This window comes from Elephas maximus, chromosome 13 (assembly GCF_024166365.1).
Source record: "Elephas maximus indicus isolate mEleMax1 chromosome 13, mEleMax1 primary haplotype, whole genome shotgun sequence".
NCBI classification, from domain to species: domain Eukaryota; kingdom Metazoa; phylum Chordata; class Mammalia; order Proboscidea; family Elephantidae; genus Elephas; species Elephas maximus.
The window spans coordinates 77212478-77240114 of record NC_064831.1 but is presented as its reverse complement, the minus strand read 5'-3'; the positions used below and the strand labels follow the sequence as shown (position 1 = coordinate 77240114).

General features: G+C 42.6%; 1 protein-coding gene and 1 pseudogene across 5 annotated transcripts in view; one reads left to right on the top strand and one right to left on the bottom strand.

Moving 5' to 3' along the window:
- Window positions 1-6760: 6760 nt before the first annotated feature.
- Window positions 6761-27637, bottom strand: part of DET1 (DET1 partner of COP1 E3 ubiquitin ligase) — a 41469-nt gene continuing 20592 nt past the window's right edge. For 2 of the 5 annotated variants that reach the window (XM_049905927.1, XM_049905924.1), the window contains 3 exons: window positions 27390-27577; window positions 13289-13627; window positions 6761-8643 (listed from right to left, as the gene is read on the bottom strand). In XM_049905927.1, the coding sequence (XP_049761884.1) occupies window positions 8454-8643; window positions 13289-13627; window positions 27390-27577 (717 nt within the window). In that variant the 3' untranslated portion in view covers window positions 6761-8453. The remainder of the gene's footprint in view (window positions 8644-13288; window positions 13628-27389; window positions 27578-27637) is intronic. The other 3 variants (XM_049905928.1, XM_049905925.1, XM_049905926.1) reach the window with 2 other exon arrangements.
- LOC126087969 (60S ribosomal protein L7a-like) lies at window positions 18006-19027 on the top strand (annotated as a pseudogene).

The window sequence follows — 27637 nt, the reverse complement described above, 5'->3', positions numbered from 1 at the left end:
GTTTTAAAATGCCTATTAGATATCCAAGTGGAGGTGCCATGTATGTCGCTGGGTATACGAATATGGAGCTTAAGAGGTCAGCGCTAGAGTTATAAATTTGGGAGTCATCAGCGTATAGCTAGAATTTAAAACCACTGGAACGAATGAAATCAAGAAAAGAATACACAGAAAAAAAGACATGAGGCTCCAAGGCCATGTCCTGGGCACTCCAACATCTAAAGGTGGAGCAGACGGAGAAACTAGTAAAGGGGTTGGCAACCATAAGGCAGGAGGAATGCAAGAAACGTGTTATGTCTTCAAAATGAAGAGATGAAAGTATTTCTTCATATAAAGAGAAATCAACTACATCTAATGCTGGGGGATTGAGTAACAAAGGGCTAAGAGGTGACCGCTGATTGGCACCATGAAATCACTGGTGACTCAGACAGCTATAGTTCCAGTGGACTGTGGGGGACAGAAACCTATCTGGAGTCGGTTGAGGAAACATGGGATGTGGGGAAATGAAAACATTTACTTTAGACAACACTTCTGAGAAGTTTTGCTGTGAAGGGTGGCAGAGAAATGGGCTATGACTAACAGGGAACACGAATTTGAAGCAGGATACTTTAAAGATGGGAAATCCTAGAGCATATCAATATGCTAATGGGAATGATCTCATCAAGAGAAACATGACACAGGAGAGATAAAATAACTGCAGGAGCAATGACCTTGAGAAGTCAAAAGGGGAAAGGATTCAGTGAACAGGTAGAGGGACCAGCCTTTCATGGTAACAGCAATATTTCATTCACTGTAACACGAGGAAAGGCAGAGAATAAGGACAGATACAAGTCACATAGCTCATATGGTAAAACCAAACCAAATCAAACCCGTTGCTATTGAGTCGATTCCGACTCATAGCGACCCTATAAGCGCAGAGTAGAACTGCCCCAGAGGGTTTCCAAGGAGCACCTCGTGGATTCAAACTGCCAACCTTTTGGTTAGCAGCCACTACACCCCCACCCCCAAGTGTCTGTCAGTATGTCGTACTGTGGGGGCTTGTGTGTTGCTGTGATGCTGGAAGCTATGCCACCAGTATTCAAATACCAGCAGGGTCGCCCATGGCGGACAGGTTTCAGTTGAGCTTCCAGACTAAGACAGCCTAGGAAGGACCTGGTGGTCTACGTCTGAGAAGAACTGGACAGTGAAAACCTTATGAATAGCTGTGGAACACTGTCTGATATAGTGCGAAAAGATGAGCCCCTCAGGTAAGAAGGCACTCAAAAGACGACTGGGGAAAAACTGTCTCCTCAAAGTAGAGTCAACCTTAATGAAGTAGATGGAGTCAAGCTTTTGGGACCTTCACTTGCTGATGTGACATGACTCAAAATGAGAAGAAACAGCTGCAAACAGCCATTAATAATTGGAACCAGGAATGTATGAAGTATAAATCTAGGAAAATTAGAAATCATCAAAAACGAAATGGAACACATGAAGATGGATATCCTAGGGATTAGTAAGCTGAAATGGACTGGTACTGGTCATTTTGAATCAGACAGTCATATGGTCTACCATGCCGGGAATGACAACTTGAAGAGAAATGGCGTTGCATTCATCGTCAAAAAGAACATTTCAAGAGCTATCCTGCAGTATAATGCTGTCAGTGATAGGATACTATCCATACGCCTACAAGGAAGACCAGTTAATATAACTATTATTCAAATTTACGCACCAACCACTAAGGCCAAAGACAAAGAAACAAGAGTTTTACCAGCTTCTGCAGTCTGAAATTTATCAAATATGCCATCAGGATGAACTGATAATTACCAGTGATTGGAACGCGAAAGTTAGAAACAAAGAAGAAAGAGGATTCGTGTTTGGAAAACATGGCCTTGGTGATAGAAATGATGCCAGAGACCGCATGATTGAATTTTACAAGACCAACAACTTCTTCATTGCAAATACCTTTCTCACCAAATAAATGACAACTATACATGTGGACCTTGCCAGATAGAACACACAGGAATCAAATCGACTACATCTGTGGAAACAAGACGGTAGAAAAGCTCAGTATTATCAGTCAGAACAAGGCCAGGGGTCGACTGCGAATCAGACCATCAATTACTCATATGCAAGTTCAAGTCGAAACTGAAGAAAATTAGAAGTCCATGAGAGCCAAAGTACAACCTTGAGTATATCCCACCTGAATTTAGAGACCATCTCAAGAATAGATTTGACACGTTGAACACTAATGACCCAAGACCAGACTAATTGTGAAATGACATCAAAGACATCATACCTGAAGAAAGCAAAAGGTCATTAAAAAGACAGGAGAGAAAGAAAAGACCTAAATGGATGTCAGAAGACTCTGAAACTTGCTCTTGAATGTCGGGTAGCTAAAGCAAAAGGAAAACATGATGAAGTAAAAGAGCTGAACAGAAGATTTCAAAGGGCGGCTAGAGAAGACAAAGTAAAGTATTATGATGACATGTGCAAAGACCTAGAGGTAGAAAACCAAAATGGAAGAACACGCTCACCATTTCTCAAGCTGAAAGAACTGAAGAAAAAATTCGAGCCTCAAGTCGCAATACTGAAGGATTCCACGGGGAAAATATTAAATGACACAAGAAGCATCAAAAGAAGATGGAAGGAATACACAGAGTCACTATACCAAAAATAACTGGTCAACCTTCACCATTTCAGGAGGTGGCATATGATCAGGAACTGATGGTACTGAAGGAAGAAGTCCAAGCTGCACTGAAGGCATTGGTGAAAACAAGTCTCCGGGAATTGATGGAATACCAATTGAGATGTTTCAACAAATGGATGCAGCACTGAAAGTACTCACTGGTCTATGCCAAGACATTTGGAAGACAGCTACCTGGCCAACTGACAGGAAGAGATCCATATTTATGCCTAGTCCCAAGAAAGGTGAACCAACTGGATGCGGAAATTATCAAACAATACCATTGATATCACATGCAAGGAAAATTTTGCTGAAGATCATTCAAAAGTAGCTGCAGCAGTACATCGACAAGGAATGGCCAGAAATTCAAGCTGGATTTAGAACAGGACTTGGAACCAAGGATATCATTGCTGATATCAAATGGATCCTGGCTGAAAGCAGGGAATACCAGAAAGGTGTTTACCTATGTTTTACTGACTATGCTAAGGCATTTGACTGTGTGGATCATAACAAATTACAGATATAACTGCAAAGAATGTGAATTCCAGAACACCTAATTGTGCTCATGAGGAATCTGTACATAGATCGAGTCAGTCGTTTGAACAGAACAAGGGGATACTGCATGGTTTAAAGTCAGGAAAGGTGTGCGTCAGGGTTGTATCCTTTCACCATACTTATTCAATCTGTATACTGAGCAAATAATCCGAGAAGCTGTACTGTATGAAGAAGAATTGGGCATCAGTATTGGAGGAAGACACATTAACAGCCTGCGTTATGCAGATGACACAACCTTGCTTGCGGAAAGTGAAGAGGACTTGAAGCACTTACTAATGAAGATCAAAGACCACAGCCTTTGGTATGGATTACACCTCAACATAAAGAAAACAAAAATCCTCACAACTGGACCAATAAGCAACATCATGATAAATGGAGAAAAGACGGAGGTTGTCAAGGGTTTCATTTTACTTGGATCCACAATCAACACCCATGGAAGCAGCAGCCAAGAAATCAAAAGATGCATTGCACTGGACAAATCTGCTGCAAAAGACCTCCTTAAAGTTTGAAAAGCAAAGATGTCACCTTGAGAACTAAGGCGTGCCTGACCCAAGCCTGATATTTTCAGTCGCCTCATATGCATGTGAAACCTGGACAACAAATAAGGAAGACTGAAGGAGAACTGATGCTTTTGAATTGTGTTGGCAAAGAATATTGAATATACCAAATCTGTCTTGGAAGAAGTACAACCAGAATGCTCCTTAGAAGCAAGGATGGCGAGACTATGTATGTCTCACATACTTTGGACATGTTATCAGGAAGGATCAGTTCCTAGAGAAGGGCATCATGTTTGGTAAAGTACAGGGTCAGTGAAAAAGAGGAATACCCTCAACAGGATGGACTGACACAGTGGCTGCAACAATGGGCTCAAGCATAGCAACGATTGTGAGGATGGTGCAGGACCAGGCAGTGTTTTGTTCTGTTGTGCACAGGATCACTATGAGTTGGAATTGACTTGATGGCACCTAAAAACAACAGCAACGCCACCAGAGTTTCCGATATGGTAAAGGAAGATAAGAAAGTTCCCACCTGGTTGTTTCTATTTCTTCCATGAAGTAGGTGAGAAGGTCATCAGTTAAGAAATGGGAGAAGGGGGTTAAAGAAAGAGGTGAAGGTGTGAAATAGTAATTTGGGAGAGTAGGAAAGTAAAAAAGGAGCCCTGGTGGTGCAGTGGTTAAGTGCTCAGCTGCTAACTGAAAGGTCAGTGATTCAAACCTACCAGCTGCACCATGGGATAAAGATGTGGCAGTCTGCATCCATAAAGATTACAACCTTGGAAACTCTATGGGGCAGTTCTACTCTGTCCTAAAGGTCACTTTGAGTTGGAATCAACTCAACAGCAATGGGTTGGGCTTTTGTTTGTTCGTTTTGCTTTAAGGAAGTAAAGATATGAGGAAAGTGTATTGGGATTGTTTAGCAGTCAGGAGTGGCTATTTTAGGTCTGTGGTCATGAATTTAAGAACAGGCATGGCTTTGCTGTAGCAATATTCAGGTGTTCAGGCACAGACACGGACAGAGTTGTTTTTCTAAATTAGCATGAAAGAGTAATTGCAAGGGAATGATCTTAGTATCAGCCCATACAACCCAGGGAGTGATCCTAGTGTTAGACCATACAACCCAGGGAGTGATCGTAGTGCCAGCCATACAACCTAGGCTGAATAAACAAAGAGGAGAGGACCTATGGTGACAGCTAGGGAAGGGCTAGCGTGCTAGCAACAGTTAACTGCCCACCAACATCCATTCTCCCTTCTTCTGACAAGAGTACCTGGCACACAGCTGGCCAGCCAGACTACCTTTCCCAGCCTTTCTTGTTTGTTATATGTGGCCATATGATTAAAATCTCTTCTGTAGAAATGTGTTAGCAATGTGTACCACTAGCAGATAGGGGCCTTGAGATCAGACTGAGCCTCCTCTACACTCTTTCACCTTCTTGCCAGCTCAACCCAGAATGCCACAGTGATGACGAAGATGGAAGGGCCTTAGGTCCCTGAATGGCTGTGTGTGGCAGAGCCACTCACTGGTTCTGTGCTATTTATTACCTGAGAAAGAAAACACAAAACTTCTACGTAGTTTGAGCCACTGCACTGTGGGGTCTTTCAGTTGTAGTAGTTTAACCTTACCCTAACTAATCCAGGTTGGGCCAGTGGACTGAAGCCTTCTGTGTCATGGGGGTACTAAAGTGAGTACATGGAAGGTATACAAGGTGGGGGTCAGAGTGGGGTGTATGCAATCGAGACTTTGTGGGGGGGGGCACTTATACGGGAAGAAAAGATCTAAGCTATGACAAAAGGAGTGTGTAACTAAGGGAAGAGAACTACCAACTAAGTCTCAAAGTCTAGAAAATCTGCCCAGGATCACGGAGTTCATGAGCAGAAATAGCCAAGATTCACACTGAGGACTGAGCAACTTCAAACTCTTTACATTACACCAAGTCTGCAAGTACAATCCAACAATTTACTTAAAAGAAACAAGGTAAAGTGCTTCTATAAAAAGGTTGGTTCAGTCCCACAAACATGGGGCTGAAAAATTTCTCCTGGGGTAATGAGTAGTATATTGTCATGGTTATATGCCCTTGAGTTGGGTCTGTCTTGTTATCGACCCTACTTAGAACAGAACAAAACACTGCCTGGTCCTGTGCCACCCTCATAATTGTTATGATTGAGCCTATCATCGCAGCCACTGTGTCAATCCATCTCGTTGAGGGTCTTCCTCTTTTTCATTGACTCTGTACTTTACCAAGCATGATGCCCTTCCTTCTCCAGGGACTGGTCCCTTCTGACAACATGTCCAAAGTACATGAGACAAAGTCTTGCCATCCTTACTTGTAAAGATTCTGGCTGTACTTCTTCCAAGACAGATTCATTCTTTTGGCAGCCCATGGTATACTCAATATTCTTCGCCAACACCATAACTCAAAGGTGTCAATTCTTCTTTGGTCTTCCTTATTCATTGTTCAACTTTTATGCATGCATGTAAGGCAAATGAAAATACCACGGCTTGGGTCAGGAGTACCTTAGTCCTCAAAGTGACATCCTTACTGTTCAACACTTTAAAGAGGTCTTTTGCAGATTTGTCCAATGCAATACGTCATTTGATTTCTTGACTGCTACTTTTTTTTTTATTTTTACTTCCATGGGCATTGATTGTGGATCCAAGTAAAATGAAACCCTTGACAACTTCAGTATTTTCTCTGTTTATCGTGATGTCGCTTACTGGTCCAGTTGTTAGGATTATATCGAGGTGCAATCCACACTGAAGGCTATAGTCTTTGATTAGTATGTTAGCAGAAGAGAAACTCACCAAGCTTTGGGACCCCGTATTCTTCATGACCTACAAAGAAGCCAGGAGGATGGTCACTATTTCATCCCTCCAGATGTCTAATGATGTCATTCGGGCTTTCCTGTTTGCATCTGGATTACCACCGTTGACTTCTCTGGCCTTCAGTCTCTATTGCTTCCAAACCATCATTCAAAATGCTGGAAGTTATCTTTGTGAAGTTCACATTTGCCCCCCACCCCCCCACTGAAAACTCTAGCACCATGCACAAGACCTCTCTTCACAATAATCTCTCAGCTTACCTTTCATCCACGTTGCCCCTGGACGCCACGTGGCCTCTGTTCTCACGTATTAGATTATCTGCCATCCCACATCCTTGACAGTCTACTTCACGTGCCCACACCTTTGCATGTGTTGGGCTTCTCCTTGAAATGTCTCCACTCTGGTCCACATGACATGTTCCCATTTATCCAGTTCCAGTGTCACTTCCCTAGTATAGCCTTCCTCTCTGCTCCCCCACTTTATCCCCCTATACTGTTCCCCAGATATACATTATAGAGCTTTTACTGTGTTGTCTTGTAATTCTCTCTTCACTTATTTTGCTCCTCATCCTAACTCATAGAGCGTGGTCAAATCCTATGTGTTGGCTGCTGAATGAGAATTAATTTAGATGTTGAATGCTTTCCAAATACTTAGATTCCAGGAAGGACAGACAGAACAATGAAATGAGCAGAACTATTATTGGTGGGGCTCAGTATCTCATATCCCTTTTCTTAGGGTCCCAAGGAAAGTCAGTCTGAATGGCAGAGGGGATTCAAGATCCAGCTGTTTCCACCCATGGCCCCTTTCACAGCCTGCTATTGATCCCAAGATTTCCAAGCTTCCTCCAAATCAGATGCCAAAAAACAAGTTTACTGTATGCACGGTAGACATTACAAAGATGAAATATAAACAGTCTGACGAGCTCTATGGAGACCAGTGGAGAATGTGACAGAAGGACGTGGGCTGGGGGAAGGCAGGTGTTTGCAGGATAGCTGTTATGGCTCTGGCACCCAGGAACAATAGCACGATCTGTTTAGGGACACCCGGTGCTTGCCAGCTCCCACCATCCAAATTATTGTCCGTGCTACACCATGTTTGTTTCTGCTGTGGTCAAAAAGAGCTGCTCACTCCTCCACCTGCACGGCACAGACGGCACAGATGTGAGCATGCTTCCACATGAGAATGCGCAATTATGCCCAGTTCCTCCAGCTGTAACTATTTCCAGGAGAACACCCTAGGGAAGGAAAGTCCTGGCAGATAACCGTCTCGCATGCTGGCACACACCATATAGTTCTCCCAGGAGCAGCTGCTGTATCCATGGCCTCCTGGCCCCTTCACTGTCTGTCTGTCCTTCCTGGAATCTAAGTATTTGGAAAGCATTTGATGTGATCAGATCATAAGGTAGTCATCAAACAGGCTATATTTAAGTAAGAAAATAGCAAGGCTTTATTTACTTACTCATTTTTTACTTACAAAGACAGCCCTGCTTGTTGGCTATGTGGAAAGAATGTATACAGATCTCAGGAGTAAACATGATGTACCTGCTTCAGGCTGTGTACCACACCGCCAAGGAAGTGACGGGAAGAGGGGTAGGGTGTAATGCTCTCTTCTCGCAGCAATAAAATGCAAAATAAAAATTAAAATGAATTTAATTAATGCTAGGCATTCCCACAGGGAAAAGGCAAGAGGACCTGAGGTCCATCAGCTGTCAGATTGTACACCATAAAAAAATTCCGTTACACTGATTCGCTTCCCCCCGTACCCCCAACTCCTCTCTTCTGCATGGTCTCACGTGAGATGTAGCAGTCTGGAACCACAGGAACAGGGCTGGTAGCCAGAGGCTTCTGCTTTGGAGTCGACTGAGGTAAGAGAGAGGCGAAGTCTCAGAACACCAGACAACCTGGCTTTGGTGAGACACCTACGTGCAGCAGTGTCGCATGTGGAAATTGACGACGTACTCAGCATTAGTCCTCTGCACGGAAATGGCGAAAGGCTCAAATGGGTGAAAAGTGAAGGCAACGAGGCGTCGCACTGTGTGGCTGATGGGGCGGCCCAGTAAGCCTGCCTGGATCTCAAACTTGAGCAGACCAGAGTCCCGGGCGTAGAACCTACACAGAAAACACAGAAGAAGAAGAGAAAGAGAGAATGGTATTAATATTCACTACCTTGAAATCTGGACAGCAAAGGAAAGCTGGCAGGTCATTATTCTGCCTTATTAATGAAACCTCCTATCACATCAACCCCATGTCATCATTGAAAATGCAAAGTCTCCTTGGTCTAAGCAGCTAATTTTAGCGCCAAGTGTGATTACGAGTATCACGAGGTTGTCCTGAGTCTTTGGGTCATTTCTCTTTCTCTAAATGAACCTTAGTTACAATCTAGCCTCTTCCAGAAGCTACTGCCTCAGGATTGCCTAGGCCAGGGCTAGAAACGTAGTGCAAGCTATGTGTGTCATTTTAAAATTTCAGGTAGCCACATTTAAAAAAGAAACAGGTGAAATTAATTTTAATAATATTTAAAAATACTATCATTTTAACATATAAACAATACAAATACATTGAGATACTTATTCTTTTTTTCATATTAAGTCTTTGAAATCCAGGGTGCATTTGACATGGCACATCGCAACACGGACTAGCCACGTTGTAAGTGCTTAATTGCCACATGTGCCCAGAGGTTACCATATAAGACAGTGTAGGTCTAGGCCCATTTTTTAGTTTTTCACTTTTAAGAATAAATTCTTTTTAAGAGGTTCTTCTCACATACAAAAACAAATACTAGCTAGTTTAAAAAAAAAAAATATTCATCTAATACAATAAGACTAAAGACGCTTCCATTCCAGTACTTTCATACCTTCTCTCACATGCAGAATAAATGCTCTAGAGGCGATCAGCAGGGTGGGAGCAGAGCGGGGGAGGAGGGGGAATTCTAGAAAATGATGTGCCCTAAATTCAAGGGCTTCATAATTTCCCTTTGTAAAGCAATATATCAAAAGACATAAAGATGTAATAATCTTATTTCCAAGAATTTATATCCTCAGAATTTAATTTAAACAAAGTAAATAGTGATACACATGAAGACAGCATTAGCTCTGATGTAAAAATGCAGAAAGAGAAATGCTCAGTAATAGGGGAATAACTAAATAAATTATGGTACAGCTACCTGATGGAATAATCTGCCAATTGTGAGGACTATGTAGCAACACGGAAAACACTTATAACACAAAGTGAGAAAAGCAGACTACAAACTATTATGCTTCCTGTGATTACAACTGTGTAAATGTAAATGTCTATTTTACATTTCCATAAACTCTGAATACTGACAAAGGCTAGAAACATACAAAAAGGTGTTAAAGTAACAGCATCACCTCTTCAAATGTCTTTAATATTCTTATACTTCTCATTTTAAATTAAAAATAAATAAGAATTACAAGAAAAGCCCATGTAGCTACAGTAGCATTTCCAGATTCGTTACTTCGGTTAATCTCCTCAAATTAGAAAGGCAGGGAAGTCAGAAAGGAGGGAAATGTATCTCATGCAACTTGACTATATCAATCGAGGCCCATAAGATACTCTGATGTGTAAAAGCACATTAACCTTACCCAGGTAGTTCCCAGCACATAAATGGCTTGTAATTCAAAAGTTAGTTGTTTGAGCTTCTAAACATAACTACCAGTTTATAGAAAATATGGGGGACTGAGGAACATGGTAGATACACCCCAGAGAAACAGTGGGAAATGTTACAGGACAAACTGCTTCCTTCAACAATTTCATTGCAAGAAACAATAAAAGAGGACAGCAAAACCTATAGAACAACAGAGGCTTGAGAGAAATAGTGATCAAATACAATGCATGGGCCAGTTTACATTCTGATTCAAACAAACCAACTGTAAAAGGAATATTAACAAGACAATAGGGGAAATGTAGATAGTAACTAGATATTTGGTGATACAGTAAAACCTGAGAAAGCTGGAACCTGTGTAAGGCGGTATCTTAGTTATCCAGTGCTGCTATAACAGAAATACCACAAGTGGATGGCTTTAACAAATAGAAATTTATTCTCTCACAGTGTAAGAGGCTAGAAATCTGAATTCAGGGTGCCAGCTCCAGGGGAAGCCTTTCTCTCTGTCGGCTCTGGGGGAAGGTCCTTGTCGTCATTCTTTCCCTGGGTCTAGCAGTTTCCCAGCACAGGGACTCCAGGTCCAAAGGATGAGCTCTGCTCCTGGCTCATCTTTCTTGGTGGTATGAGGTCCCTCTCCCCTCTGCTCGCTTCTCTCTTTTACATCTCAAAAGAGATTGACTGAAGATGCAATCTAATCCTGTAAATTGTGTCCTGCCTCATTAGTATAATTGCCTCTAATCCTGCTTCATTAACATCATAGAGGTTAGGATTTACAACATGCAGGATAATTACATCAGATCACAAAATGGAGGACAACCACGCAATACCAGGAATCATGGCCTAGCCAAGTTGACACGCATTTTGTGGGGTGAGGAGGAGACAGGACACAATTCAATCCATAATAGGCAGAAACCTGTCAAAGAAGGAAAACTCAAATATTTCCACTAATACAGAGTGATAGAAAAAGTAGTTACACCCTGTCAAAGATGGAAATCTTGTGAGATTCAAAAAAACAAGGTAGTTCTGTTGAGTTACAGCTCTCACAGGTTTCACTGTACTGCTAAAGTTTTGTTAATTTCTTAAAATGGGATAATGGTATTGTGGACACTGACTAGATATTTCATAGTATTAATACTTGTTTTTATGAGATAAAGTTTAATATGATATCTGGGATTGGCTTCAAAATAATCGGGGGGGATAGTAGTGGCGGTGGTAGTGGGTCTAGAGGAAACAAGACTGAAAATGTGTTGATGACTATTGAAGCTGGATGATGGATACGTGGAGGTTCATTATACTATTCTACTTTCTGTATATGTTTAAAATTTTCCATAATAAAAAGTTTTTAAAAATTGGGTTTTGGAACTTGACTGCAATTTCCCAAAGGAAATAGGATGAATGATAATTAATTATAAAAGAATGTTATACAGGTCCATTTAATACACACTGAAGCTGGATTATGAAATACTACTACTAAAAAGATCTAAATTTCAGTGTTTCTATGTGAACAAGACCTTCCCAGCTTTAGCGCAGGGCTCCGGGAAAACATGTCCTTTGGAGTAATCCCACCAGTGGCAGCAGTACCTCTTCCTCTCCCTAGTACCTGTTACAGCACACAGAACAACACAGGCTCCAGACCTGGCAGGGACAGGTGGCTCTATGAACTGCATATTTGTAAGGGAGGGACTGCTTGTAAGAGGTTAGTTTCAAGGTTCCATAGGTTGTTGTTGTGGTTAGGTGCTGCCGAGTCGGTTCCGACTCATAGCGACCCTATGCACCACAGAACAAAACACTGCCCAGTACTGTGCCATGCTCACAATCGTTATGCTTGAGCCCTTTGTTGCAGCCACTGTGTCAATCCATCTTGTTAAGGGTCTTCCTCTTTCCCCTGACCCTGTACTTTACCAAACATGATGTCCTTCTCCAGGGACTGATCCCTCCTAGATAACATGTCCAAAGTATGTAGGACGCAGTCTCACCACCCTTGCTTCTAAGGAGCATTCTGGTTATACTTGTTCCAAGACAGATTTGTTCGTTCTTTTGGCAGTCCATGGTATATTCAATATTCTTCGACAACACCACAATTCAAAGGTGTCAATTCTTCTTTGGTCTTCCTTATGCATTGTCCAGCTTTCCCATGCATATGATGCGAATGAAAATATCATGACTTGGGTCAGGCGCACCTTGGTCTTCCAGGTTACATCTTTGCTTTTCAACACTTTAAAGAGGTCCTTCGCAGCAGATTTACCCAATGCAACACATCTTTTGATGTCTTGACTGCTGCTTCCATGGGTGTTAATTGTGGATCCAAGTAAAATGAAACCTCTGACAACTTCAATCTTTTCTCCATTCATCATGATGTTGTTTATTGTTCCAGTTGTAAGGATTTTTGTTTTCTTTATGTTGAGGTGTAATCCATACTGAAGGCTATGGTCTTTGATCTTCATCAGTAAGTGCTTCAAGTCCTCTTCACTTTCAGCAAGCAAGGGTATGTCATCTGCTAATCACAGGTTGTTAACGTGTCTTCCTCCAATCCTGATGCCCACCAATTCTTCTTCATACAGTCCAGCTTCTCAGATTATTTGCTCAGCATACAGATTGAATAAGTATGGTGAAAGAATACAACCCTGACACACACCTTTCCTGACTTTAAACCATGCAGTATCCCCTTGTTCTGTCCGAACAACTGACTCTTAATTTATGTACAGATTCCTCATGAGCACAATTAAGTGTTCTAGAATTCCCATTCTTTGTAATGTTACCTGTAATTTGTTATGATCCACAGAGTCAGGATAACACAGTCCAGAGATCACACAGTAATTTATATTCCAAAATTCCTCCAAAAGTGAGGAAGTAAAGGTTTCTCCTAAACCAGCTTATTTCTCAAAATGCTTCTGCTATCTTTTCTACTAGGTAACATGGGGTGATAAAATAATTTAAGTTGACATAATAAAAAGATTCAACTACAAAAACTATTACGGAGTGGAACTAGATTATTAAGTGGAAAAGTACCATCTCCTTCCCTGGATACCTTCAAAGAGGACAACACTTGTTTGAATTGGATGCTCTGATGAGAAGGAAAAAGGAGAACTAGTTAACTTATGAGATTAGAACCTAAATGATCAAAGCACTCACCACATGACAGAAACAGCCTGCCCTTTCAATTTCACCCATGAGTACAGCTGGAAAGAATCATAACGAAATGGTGTCCAAGAACAGAAGAAGATAAACCAGGCCGCCTTCAGCCCTGAAGCTGCCGTAGCTGTAGCAGTGATGGTGTACCTGATAGGGTGATCTCCACAAGTCTTGGGCCGCTCCATGACTGACACCCACTTGTCATCGTAGCTGAAAAGAGACAAATCAAGGTAGGGGCTCCCACTGTAGGACTGGGCACTGATGGGGAGCTGTCCCAGCAGCCGGCGCACTGCCTCCGTGTGCCCTCCATACTTGGCATTGATAATAGTGTCTTTGAACCTAAAATAAAGCACCAGTGAAGAAGGCTTTGTTAGCAGATACACAAAGCTGCTTGGATTTTAAATTTACGAATGTATGTCTAAAAATAATCTGTTCTGCAAATAAAAAATCAAGTCCTGAATGAGAGCAGAACTCTTACATCACGAGTCTGGCTAGTTACAAATATCTTAAAAAGGAAAAAACAGAATTAGAAATGGGGAAAATTACTTTAGAAAAGTTAACACAGGCTCTACAAACAGGTTTAAATGAGTATTACCCGTCTATGGCAACTATTTCTACTCTTTTTGATAACAGCTCAAGTAAAAAAAATTTTTTCAAGAACTTATCTTTGCCCAAATAAAGAGTCTTAGGTTGCATTAAGGAAGAAGTTACGAAGGGCAGGGAACCCGGAACACAAGGAGCCTCTCTGGTTCTTCCTGGGGTCTGCTGCAAGCTGACTGCCACCAAATCTCCCACCAAAGCGCTCCTCTGCTCTGTTCAAACAAAGTCTGGGAGCCGGCTTCCTCCACCCCTGCGGGAGCACCGGGAGCCAGAACAGCCCAGCTTCCTCCACCCCTATGGGAGCACCGGGAGCCAGACCAGCCCAGCTTCCTCCACCCCTGCGGGAGCACCGGGAGCCAGAACAGCCCAGCTTCCTCTACCCCTACGGAAGCACCGGGAGCCAGACCAGCCCAGCTTCCTCCACCCCTATGGGAGCACCGGGAGCCAGACCAGCCCAGCTTCCTCCACCCCTACGGGAGCACCGGGAGCCAGACCAGCCCAGCTTCCTCCACCCCTGCGGGAGCACCGGGAGCCAGAACAGCCCAGCTTCCTCTACCCCTACGGGAGCACCGGGAGCCAGACCAGCCCAGCTTCCTCCACCCCTATGGGAGCACCGGGAGCCAGACCAGCCCAGCTTCCTCCACCCCTATGGGAGCACCGGGAGCCAGACCAGCCCAGCTTCCTCCACCCCTGCGGGAGCACCGGGAGCCAGACCAGCCCAGCTTCCTCCACCCCTGCGGGAGCACCGGGAGCCAGAACAGCCCAGCTTCCTCCACCCCTATGGGAGCACCGGGAGCCAGACCAGCCCAGCTTCCTCCACCCCTGCGGGAGCACCGGGAGCCAGAACAGCCCAGCTTCCTCCACCCCTATGGGAGCACCGGGAGCCAGACCAGCCCAGCTTCCTCCACCCCTGCGGGAGCACCGGGAGCCAGAACAGCCCAGCTTCCTCTACCCCTACGGGAGCACCAGGAGCCAGAACAGCCCAGCTTCCTCCACCGCTGCAGGAACACCGGGAGCCAGAACAGCCCAGCTTCCTCCACCCCTACGGGAGCACCGGGAGCCAGAACAGCCCAGCTTTCTCCACCCCTACAGGAGCATCGGGAGCCAGAACAGCCACACAGAGACAGTCACACACCCGACTCATCTTTGCTAGAAATAATGGAATAACTATTTTTCACAGATGAGACAAATACTAAAATTAATACCCTTTGACCAAATATCTCTATACTTCTAGAAATTTATCCTAAGGAAGCAACCCTCACTGCAGAAAAATCTGTGTTCACATTGCTTATAATAATGAAAAACTGAAGGAAAAATAAAAACTTAATGGAAAACTAAAATTTTTAAGGAATATATGGTAACAGGGTAAATGTTTATTATAATGCTAAGTAAAAAAAGTAGCCTACAATACTATAAATACAGTATGGTTAAAAACACAAAAACAAAAACTCACTGAAGTCTTAAAAAAAGGAGAGACAGAGTGGCAGAAGTACACCAAAATGCTAATAGCTGCGTTTCTGTAAGGATGTTTTAGATTATTTTTTTTTCTTTTTTACTTTCCTATAGTTTTAGAAGGAAACCCTGGTGTTGTAGTGGTTAAGAGCTACAGCTGCTAACCAAAGGGTCAGCAGTTCCAGTCTGCCAGGCGCTCCTTGGAAACTGTATGGGGCAGTTCTACTCTGTCCTATAGGGTCGCTGAGTCGGAATTGACTTGATGGCACTGGGTTTTTTTGGTATAGTTTTAGGAAGAATGTTGCTAACGATACTGCTTTTTTTTTAAATCTGTATATCAAAGCATATAATATGGTTTAATAGTCAACGGGAAAATATAATAAATAACCGTTTTTGTCCAGATGAGAAAACTATGAATAAGAATATGAATAGAGTAAGAACTACTGGAATAAAAAATTTCAATGTCCCTAACTTTGATGAGGCCAAAAAGACTGTTTAGCCAGATTCTGATTTCTGTTTCCAGTGTTAACTGGTGGTGCTAGATGAACATGACCGCTTCTCAGCTCCCACACACACTGCTTTTCCATTACTCCTGGGGATAACAACGTTCACAGCCTCAGCGTAAACCATAAAATTAAGCCCTGACCCAGATAGGACTGATTTCTTTCCCATCCATTTGAAGTGGAATCAAAGATCTTAGGTTCTTCGGTTTTCGGCCCCTTTTCAGCAAAGATCTAGTGCTGCATCTCATAATTCACGCCCAACCCTGTCTAGTTCACTGACTTCAAAAGGTAAAATGACGGGGCTGGCCCATGGCTTTGTGATGATCACAAATTAAAGCATCTGGGACAATCAATAGGCTGAGGCAGTCTCTATTCCTTAGCAGCACCACCCCCTCCATTGTCCATGCTCCCCACTGACTAAAGGACAAAACAGTCACTCCCTGTGGCATCTTCATGAGCTTAGCACAGAGCTCACTGTCACTCCGTCCAGCTACGCTTGTCTTAATTCTTGGTGATTTCAAAATTCTCACAGATAATCCTTCCAATACCATAACCTCGTAGTTCCTTGACCTCTTCTTTGTCTCAGCCACACATTCCCAAGGTCATGCCCTCAACCTTCTCATTACAAGCTACTGCAAACCCTCCACCATCTCAGGGCCGAGCACTCTCCAACCGCCTTCTCCGTCTTTCCTGCTCACTCCCTCTAACAATCCCAACTTCAACAATCCTTCAACCCCAAAGGACCTACAATCCACTGATTGCACCAACTTTTTAACGCCCTACACCCTCATCATGTCTTTCCTTCCTTGCCAACTTAAATTCCAGTCAATCATTAAAACTGCACTCATCTTCGACAACTCTGTCCTCTCTTGCTTTGTGGCTCTTGCTTGGAAAAACTACAACTCTAGTTAATTTGAACTCTCTCCCTATTCCATAGCTGGAGAAAAACATACAGCAATGCTCACTTTAAATTCATGATGATGAACCTCAAGTGGGTCCTTAATGCTGTAGGACGCTCACGCTACATTCCCACAGTCCAGCCAGTCTCCTACTCTCTTCGGTGGCGATTTCGTAATTCCTCCTCTGTGTTCACTCTCAGCTAATGGTATTGCTTACCATGCACTGGCAAATAGAAGCAATCAGAAGAGGACTTTTCAAAGCTCTCATCAGCACATCTGCCCAACATCTGTACCTATACAGCTGTCCGTGCTCCCAGGTAAAGCCAACCCCTCCACCTGTGCACTAGGACCCATCCCCTCTCAAAAGCATCCCCTTTCTCCTAAACCATCAATTCCCCCTTCTCAACAGGACCATTCTCACCTGCATACAAACATGCCACCTTCTTCCTCCCACTTAAAACTCCTCAAAATAGTTTTCTATACTGTCTCCAATTCTTCTCCTCCCATTCTTTCTTAAATCCACTCCAAACAGGCTTTCACCCTCACCGTTTCCCTGAAACTGGTCTGCTAAAGTCATCAATGATCTCCACGTTGCTAAATCTGGTAGTTTTTATCAGTCTTCATCTTACTAGGCCTGTCATGTGGATCTGACACAAACATCACTCCTTCCTTCCTGAGAAACTACTAGACCTCTCCACTCAAAAACTTTTTATGTTCCCCCCAAACCTGCTCTACCCACAGTCTTTGCCGTCGCAATTTAATGGCAACTCCTTCCTAAAGTTAGAATCATCTTTGACTTCCTTCTTTCACAGCCATATCCCATCCTTCACTACTATTTTGGGCTCTACCTTCAAAATACATTATACTAGAATTGATTACTTACCACTCTCAATGCTACCACCCTGATAGCCACCATTACTCAATCAAGAAATTACTGAGGGCGCAGGAGCCCTGGTGGCACAATAGTTGAGAGCTCAGCTGCTAACCAAATGGTTGGCAGTTCCAACCAACTACCTGCTCCTTGGAAACCCTATGGGGCAGTTCTACTTTCCCCCATAGGGTCGCTATGAGCCGGAATTGACTCGACAGCAACGGGTTTAGTATGTGCCAAGGAGTCCCTGGGTGGTGCAAACAGTTAAGCACTCAGCTACTAAAGGAAGGTTGGTGGTTTCAATCCATCCAGGGGCTCCTTGGAAGAAAGGCCTGGTGATCTACTTTTGAAAAACCAGCCTTTGAAAATCCTATGGAACTCTCATCCAGATGCCCAAAATGACAAAAGGAAAGAAGGCCAAGGGGAATAAAGGTGGCCCCGGCCTCTGCTGCGTCAAGAAGCAAGAGATCATTAAGACGGTAAATCCCCTGTTCGATAAAGGGCCCAAGAATTTTGGCATCGGACATGACGCCCAACCCAAAAGGGACCTCACTTGCTTTGTCAAATGGCCCCACTACATCTGGCTGCAGCGGCAAAAGGCTATCCTCTTAAAAAAGCAGCTAAAAGCACCTCCCACCATTAACCAGTTCACCCAGGCCTTGGACCACCAGACAGCTACTCAATCAAGGGCTGAAGCTGACTCACAAGACCAGAGACAAAGCAAGAGAAGCAGAGGCTGTTGGCCCCGGATGAGAAGAAAGCTGCTGGCAAAGGGGATGTCCCCATTAAGAGACCTCCTGTCCTTCGAGCTAGGGTTAATACTGTCATTACCTTGTGAAAAGCCAGAAGGTCTAGCTGCATGTGGCATGGACCTCACTGAGCTGGTTGTCTTCCTGCCTGCCTTGTGTCATACAATGGGGGTTCCCTACTGCATCATCAAGGGAAGGACAGATTGGGATGGCTAGTCCACAAAAAGACCTGCACCACCCATCGTCTTCACACAGGTGAACTCGGAAGACAAAGGGCTGTGGCTAAGCGGATGGAAACTATTAGGACCAATTACAATGAAAGACATGATAAGATCCACCATCACTGGGGAGGCAATGTCCTGGGTCCCAAATCTGTGGCTCGCAGTGCTAAGCTAGAAAAGACAAAAGCTAATGAACTTGCCATCAAAGTGGGCTAAAGACAAAGATGATTTTTCTGTACGTAAAACTAAAACTTACCCTTCAGCCAGTGTCCGTTTGGCATTCTGGGTTGAAAGTATGCACATTTGTAGGGGTGATGGCAAGTGTGTGTTCAAACCCAGGGGCCTTTTCCCCTGGAAGGGAAAGAGCTGTGTGAAACTTATGTTTATCAGATCACTCTGTAAAGTGTTAATTTGCATGCCAGTCAAGTTTTGGAAAAGCATCTTAAACTGTTTGGTCATATATAGTACCTGAATACTCTGAACCAAGGCAGGATTTTATGTTCAACCAGTTACCGACTCATTTAGGTAGAAAGAAAGAAAGAAAGATATGGTGTGCGAAAAAGAAAACTTTACAGAGCATGAGGGGCTGCCATGAGCTGGAACTGACTTGACGGCAAGTGCTTTTTCTTTTTCAATTCACTTTTTTATATGCCAGGCATTCTTCTACGTATTCAGGACGTGTCAGTGAACAAAACAGCATTTACATCCTAGTGACAGAAAACAGACTGCAATAATTTTATTTATGGGATAATTGCAACAGTCTCATAACTGGTGCCCCCTGCTTCTACCCTAGCTGCTGACAAGTCTATTCGTAACACGGCAGGCAGAGAAACACTGTTAAAACATAAATCAGACCACCTCTCTCTGCTCCAACACTACACTGCTCCCTATCTCATCTATAGTTGCAGCCAAAAGGCTTAGAATGGGCTCCAGGGTCCTATGTGTCTGGCCTCCACATCTGGTCTCTGCCCACATCTCCTCCTACTCTGCCCTCTGTGCATTCCAATCCAGCCACCCTGGCCTCCTTGGTGTTCCTCAGGTGTACCAGAGACCCTCCCACCTCAGGGCCTTTATATCTGCTATTGCTTTTACTTGGTATATCCTTCCCTCTGATATCCATATGCTTGCTCCCTGAGCTCCTCCAAAATCTTTGCCCAAGTATCTTCTCAATGAGGCCTACCATGACAGTTCTACTAGAATGGAACTGACAAGTTCATCTTAACACACTCAAACCCACCAGCTGGTCTAACCATTTTATTCTGTTCCCGAATGATTCCTCTTGGACTCTTCCACTCTCCTGCTTCCATCTACTTTGACTGGTGATCTGTCATTCTGAAACTTCCCTTTACCATCATCCTCCCAATTCTCTTTGCCTTTCTCCACTGTTAGACTCTTTCTTGGTTTACTGGTGATATAAGTAGGTCTTCCAGAGGCTTCCTTAGAAAAGATACATGGGATGAAGTAATTTTTTCAGACTTACATGTCTGAAAAATATCTTTGTTCTACCCCATTATTTGTATATAGAATTCTAAATTAAAAATAATTTTTCTCAGAGAAGCCTGAGGGCATGATTCCAATGGCTTCTAGCTTTCAGTGTTGCTAGTGGTAAGTGCGATGCCATTCTGAAGCCTTACTTTTTACATGTGCAATGTATATTTTTTCCAAAAGTTTCTTCAATTTTCTCTTTATCCCCAATGTTCCAAAGTTTCATGATGATATGCCTCAGTGTAGGGCTTTTTTTCATTCATGAGACATGGGTAATTGATGGATCCAACTATGTGCCAGTAAAGGCTTAATCATCAGAATGCTCTTTAGATGCGAGATGGCAAGGCTTCATCTCACATACTTTGGACATGTGATCAAGAGAGACCAATCCCTGGAGAAGAACATCATGCTTGGTAAAGTAGAGGGTCAGTGAAGAAGAGGAAGACCCTCAACGAGATGGACTGACACGCTGGCTGCGACAATGTACTCAAACATAGTAATGATTGTGAGGATAGCACAGGACCGGGCAGTGCTTTGTTCTGTTGTACACAGGGTCACCAGGAGTTGGAATTGACCTGACGGCACCTAACAACAACAACAACGACTTAATGATTATTTCTCCAGGAACAACAACAAAAACACGATACCTAGCACTTAAAACTGCTGTGTAGTAAATACTTCTGCTGTGGCCAATTTCAAACTACCAATGTGTTATCACTGAACATCAAGTTGTCAAGAGATGTGCAGTAGCACACTATTATATAGTATTTTCACCATACAGATAAAACAGATATAAGTAAACTTAAGAGCACAAATAACAGTAAAATAATTAGGACATTAAGCATGTTGAATATTTACTACCTCCGCTTTTAATATAATTTATTTGATTGTAAATTTATAGAATTTATATTTTCCCTAAATTTTATTTTGTTGTTGTTGTTGTTGAGAATATACACAGCAAAACACAGACCAATTCAACAGTTTTTACATGTATAATTTAGTGATACTGATTACATTCTTTCAGTTATGCAACCATTTTTAACCTTCCTTTTCTGAGCTGTTCTTCCCTCATTAATATAAATGCATACCCCCTAAGGTTCCCATCTAATCTTTTGAGCCACTGTTATCAATTTGATCCCATATAGATAGTTCTTAAAAGAACATAATGCTCAAGGCTGGCCTTTTTCACCTGTTAAGCTAAACTACGGTTTGGTTTTAAGATGACTTCCAGGGATATTTCTGGTTTAAGGTTTAAAGATTATCTAAGGGCAACAGTTTCAGGGGTTCATTCACCCTCCATGGCTCCAGAAAGTCTAGAGTCCATGAGAATTTAAAATTCTATTTTGCATTTTTCCCCTTTTGATCATGATTCTACGGAATCTTGGATCAAAATGTTCAGTAGTGGTAGCTTGGCACCATCCAGTTCTTCCGGTCTCATGGTAAAGCAGGCAGTTGTTCATGGAGGCAATTAGCAAACATTCCATATCTTCCTCCTATTCCTGGCTCTCCTTCTTCCTCTGTTGCTCCAGGTGAATACAGATCAATTGTTGTGCCTTGGATATTAAGAACCCAGGCACTATGCAACAAATTAGGAGGTAGAACAGAAGCACTAAACATGTTATTAGGTCAATTAACTGGGATGTTCCATGAAACCATGACTCTAAACCTCCAAGCCAAGGAAACAAATCCCATGTTTGGTTATACATAAGCAGCCTCAGCAGCTACTCTTTTTTGTGTGTGTCATTTTTGTAAATGTATTACACAACTTTCCCCAATTTTCACTGGTGTACAACTTATTGACAGCAGTTACAATAATCAGCTGTGCAGCCCTACTCTTACTCAATGTGATTTTTCTATCCCATTAATCCCCCTTTCTTCCTCCCTTCCACCCCTGCTAACCACTAATAAACTCTCCTCTCCATACACTTGCCTTTGTTGTCTTTTTATATAAGTGAAATTATATAATATCTGTCCTTTTGCGATAGCTTATTTTGCTCAGCATCATGTCTTCAGCTCTGTCCATGCTGTACCAGGTACCAAGACTTCATTTCTCCTACTGGCTGAGTAGTATTCCATTGAATGTATATACTACATTTTATTCCTTCATCTGTTGATAGGCATTTAAGTTGTTTCCACCTTCGGCCATTGTGAATAGTGCTGCAGTAAACATTGGCGTGCAAGTCTTTTTTTGAGTCTCTGCTATCAAGTCTTTTGGATATACATCTAGGTGTGGAATTCCTGGGTCATATGGTAGTTCTATTTTTCGTTTTTTTAGGGACCGCCGCACTGTTTTCCACAAGAACTGTGCCATTTTGCTTTTTCTCGAGCAACTGGTAAGGGTTCCAGTTTCCCCACATCCTTGCCAACATTTGTTATCTTCTTTTTTTTTTTTTTTTTTAATTTATCCATTGTCTTAGGCTGGGTTCTCTAGTAAAGCATATAAATACATATAGAGTGAGATTTATCTCAAGGAAACAGCTCACACAACTGTAGAGGCTGGAACATCCCAAGTCCGTGGATCAAGATCAGGATTGAGCTGTAGGGGCTGGCAAATCTAAGGTTTGCAGGTCGGAGAGCATGGCTCCTGCTCTCAGGCTGTGAAGATTGAGGAACCCCAAGTTCTGCAGACAAGGTGGCAACTAAAGTCCCAAGAACTGGAGGTCAGACAAACAGGAGGCAGCCACAGGATCCAGAGTGAGCAAAAAAGCTTATATTTGGATGCAGGCCACACCTCCAACGAAGCTCCCTTTCAACTGATTGGCCACTCAACAGATTCAATCATGGGAAGGAGTGATCGTGGCCCAGCCAAGCTGACACACTATCTTAACCATCACAGCCATCCTCATGGGAGTGAAATGGTATCTCATTGTGGTTTTGCTCTGCATCTCTGCGATGGCTTATGAAGCTGAGTTTCAAGTGTTTGGTGGCCATTTGAATGTCCTCTTTGGTGTACTGTCTATTCAGGTCCTTTGCCCATTTTATGATTGGGTTGTCTTTTTGTTGTTATGTTGTCGAAGTTTTATACATATTTTGGTTATTAGATTCTTAGCAGTTACATGGTTCCCAAAGATATTCTCCCAGTAAACAGCTTGTCTTTTCACTTTTTTGGTAGTCTTTTGATGAACAAAAGTTTTTAATTTCTGTGAGGTCTCATTTATTTATTCTGTCTCTTGCTATTTGTGGTTTTGTTACTGCATTAGATAATCCACTGTTGAAAGCTAGGCCTGATAGCGTTGCCCCTGCTTGTTCTCTAGGAATCTTATGGCTTTAGTTTTCAAATTTAGGTTTTTTATATAGAATTTAATTCTTAATAATGGCTGTATTTTAACAATCAGCTTGCAAAATTACCGAAAATTTAACAACAGGCTCTTGTGAGCTAGTACCAGCCAGCTCCAGCACACTGCTGGATGGGCCTTCCAACCTGGAAATTCATGTCCTTCAGTATTGGAAAACTGTCTTATTTCTTTAATAATTTCCTCTCCATTTTCTCTACTGCTCCTTCTAGAACTGGCCAGATATTGGACCTCCTGAGCTGATACCTCTAATTTTCTTATCGTTTAGCTTCCACTTTCCTTCCCTTTTTATTCTACTTTCTTGGAGAGTTCAACTACTATCTAACATATTTTAAATTTCTAAAAACACCTAGGTATCTAGGAATGTTCCTGTTTCTGTAGCTTCCTGTTGCTTCAGTGAATACAGTATCGCTTCCTTATTCTTCACTCTGTTGGTTTTGTTCTGATCTCCATTTCTTGTGATAAAGACTTTCCTTAAATGATTTGCTACTCTTGGTGTCCATTTTATTTCTTTTTTCTTAAACATTTATTCTGAGCCATAAAGGACCCATTTTCATTTACTTTTACCAAAGATCTTACTCTTACCAAGATACCATAAAATTTAGCATTTAGAACCATGTGTTCACAAGAAATAAAAAATAATTTCAATTTATACCTACAATATATTTTCAATGCAGCAATGTATGATATGGTGTTCAGTAAAATATACTACATTAGGATATAATTTTGTAGGGCAGATGGATTAGGCAGATGAATTAATAAACTCAAAACAATATAAAATTTCCAACAGCGTGGGAATAATTTGTTCTGTATTTTATGTATCAAATACTTGATGACCAAATTACTATGGTATTCAGATTCCTTGGCTACATTTAAAAGAGTGCTATAACAATTTCATTTGTAAATGTTAATGTTTACCAATATGCTGGAAATTATATCCTCTGAAACTCTTTAAACTTAATAGCAAAAAAAAAAAAAAAAGGGCTCAACTTAAAAATGTGTGAGGGTATCTATAGTTTTTCAAAATCTTTTGGTGGTATGGAGGAAAATTTTGAAGATCACCAAGCTAGAATACAACTTTTATTTGCTCCTCCCTGGGGCTTCCTGTAATTTCTCTTGATTTCAGATGCATTCTGAAATAATTTTCAGAAAACATAGTTTCCTCTAATTCTTGGATGACTTCACTCACTCAACAAATGCTTACTAAGCTCCTCCCATGTACCAGTCTCTGGCCTAGGTGCTGCGAACAGGACAGTGAATATAACAGACAAAAACCCCTGACCTCATGGAGCTTACCCACTAGTGACTTCTTCATGTTCTGACTTGAGTGTACCTTGCTTTTGTTGTTTGTTTTGTACCTAGTCCCTTAATTCCTTTTGTTATTTGTTAGTAATGATCTGCTGAATTTTAAAGTTAACTTTAAATAGATGATTTATTCCAAAATGGAAAAAAAAAAAATCTGATCCATGTTCTGCTTCCAAAATTCCTCCTTCACTGAATTAAAAAAACCCAAACCCATTGCCATCAAGTTGATTTGATTCCAACCCACAGCTACCCTACAGGACAGAGTAGAACTGCCCCATAGGGTTTCCAAGGAGTGGCTGGTGGGTTCGAACTGCCAACCTTTTTGTTAGCAGCCTAACACTTAACCACTATGGCACCCAGGTTCCCCTTTACTGAACAGAGATGCTAATAACGCAGAAGATTCGTGTGAACCAGAGAAAAAGAAGGAAAAGGTAAATCCAGCTGTCTGAAAATCGATAGCCATCTGTTTCTGAGCTGGCACTATCTTTATGATGCCCCTGCACTGAAAGAGATATGCTCTGATCCTTTTCCCCACTGGCAGTAGTACTTATTCTGATTCACCCACCACTCTGGTCAGGTCTAGCTTGGGACCTAAAGCTGATACTTTCCATAACTGGCTAAGGTTGGGGAAGTAACTGAGCGCTGTAAATCTGATGAGCACTAACTTACTAGAGGAGGATTTAGCTTGGGCTCTTGGCCTAAAGTAACCAATCATTTCCTAATAACGTACTACGATGATTATTAGGAACCTTCATTCACAGGAGGACTTTGCTGACTGGCGGGTATCAATTTAGTGTGACCTAGGTGTACTGCAAAGGGGTTCCAATGTCACTGTCTAAAGGTCTCTACTTTTGATCAGTTTCCTTAGGGAAAAATCACTCACCTTCCTGGGGAGTATACGCCTGGATGTCAGAATGTGGTAGGGGACAGGAGTCTCATCCTTCAGTAAGTTAACTTTCACTTAATTTCTCTGTTTTTTCACTATGACATATCTCACCTGCTCTCTCTCAGCTATGCCTCATGAACCTGAGTAAACCTCCTGCCTTTCGCCCAGGTGGAGGAAGGGGCCTCATCTGGTAGTGCACGCTAAGGGGAAGGATCTAGAGGGTCTGGCTATTCCTTTTAAAAACGTCACCCACTGAGACTAGAGGAATCCTGGCAGTCATGGTCCCCAAACCTTCTGTTGGCACAGGACAGGAACCATTCCCAAAGACAACTCATCAGACATGAAAGGGACTGGACAGTGGGTAGGAGAGAGATGCTGATGAAGAGTGAGCTAATTATATCAGGTGGACACTTGAGACTGTGTTGGCATCTCCTGTCTGGAGGGGCGATGGGACAATAGAGAGAGTTGGAAGCTGGCAAAATTGTCAGGAAAGGAGAGACTGGAAGGGCTGACTCATAGGGGGAGAGCAAGTGGGAGTACGGTGTATATAAACTTGTATGTGACAGTCTGACCTGATTTGTAAACGTTCACTTGAAGCTCAATAAAATAAAAAAAAAAAAAATATATATATATATATATATATATACACACACACATATATATTATTAACCAGAGGGTGCCCAGCCACAACCGATGACTGCCCTGACAGGGAGCACAACAGAGAACCCCTGAGGGAGCAGAAGAACAGTGGGATGCAGACCCCAAATTCTCATAAAAAGACCAGGCTTAATGGTCTGACTGAGACTAGAAGAATCCTGGCGGTCATGGTCCCCAAACCTTCTGTTGGCCCAGGACAGGAACCAACTCCTCAGACATGGATTGGACTGGACAATGGATTGGAGAGAGATGCTGATGAGGAGTGAGCTATTTGTATCAGGTGGACACTCGAGACTGTCTTGGCATCTCCTGTCTAGAGGGGAGATGGGAGGGAAGAGAAGGTTAGAAACTGGCAAAACGGTCACGAAAGGAGAGACTGGAAGGAGGGAGCGGGCTGACTGATTAGGGGGAGAGTAAGTGGGAGTATGGAGTAAGGTGTATATAAGCTTATATGTGAGAGACTGACTTGATTTGTAAACTTTCACTTAAAGCACAATAAAAATTATTAAAAAAAAAAGTCACCCAAACCTCCTGATTTCAGGCTACCTCATACCCTGCTTCAGAGCTACCTAAGGCCTCCAATCTCCTGACCTTTACAGAGTGCTAGGGTGAAAGTCAGGCTTGTTTCTTGATGACTGACCTCTGCAGGCATGTTTCTGCAGAAACATCACTTATCCATTGCCTTTTCAGCTTCCAAATCTGTGTTGATGTCTCCTGTCTCCAATCGTCTCCTCTCCCATTCTTTGTTCTTGCAGATTTGTACCTCTTATTCCCTGTCATTTTTATAGGGTTTCGGGATGGAGAGAAGATAAATGCATTTGTTCAATACACCGTGTTTAGCCAAAAGTTCTAAAATGATTTCCTTACTGATTTAACAAATATTTAAATCTCGGCAGTGTACTGGGTGAGGACATGGCAACAAACAACACAGGCACCGTCTCTGGCTTTCTGCGGCTCAGGTACAGTCTAGGCGGAGTCACAGACAATACAGAGTAACTCCACAGGTGCTGCCGGCCAGAGAAGAGCCGGGACGGTCGGTGGACGCAAGAGGCTAGAACACACGGCCCTGACCCAGTCCCAGCGGGCGGAGGGATAAGGGACGGCTTCCTGCAGGAAATGACCGTTAGTCCAACGCCAACAATTTTTCTGAAGTAAAACTAAGTCTGGTGGAACTGCTTACCGACGCTGGATCTGCCTTGCAAAATTGTTACTGGAAGCTGAGCAGGGGAACTGGACTTCACTGTGCAGGGTAGCGTTACGGAAGAGGTCACAGAAGTTCTCAAAGAGTTCCAAAAGCTCATCTGATGTATTCTCAAATACAGCAATCACCTCTGTTGTCACCATATTGTACACGACAAAGAAAGATGCCTGCAGAGGAAGAACAGAGGGTCACCTTGAATCGGAATCTACTCGACAGCAACTAACAAC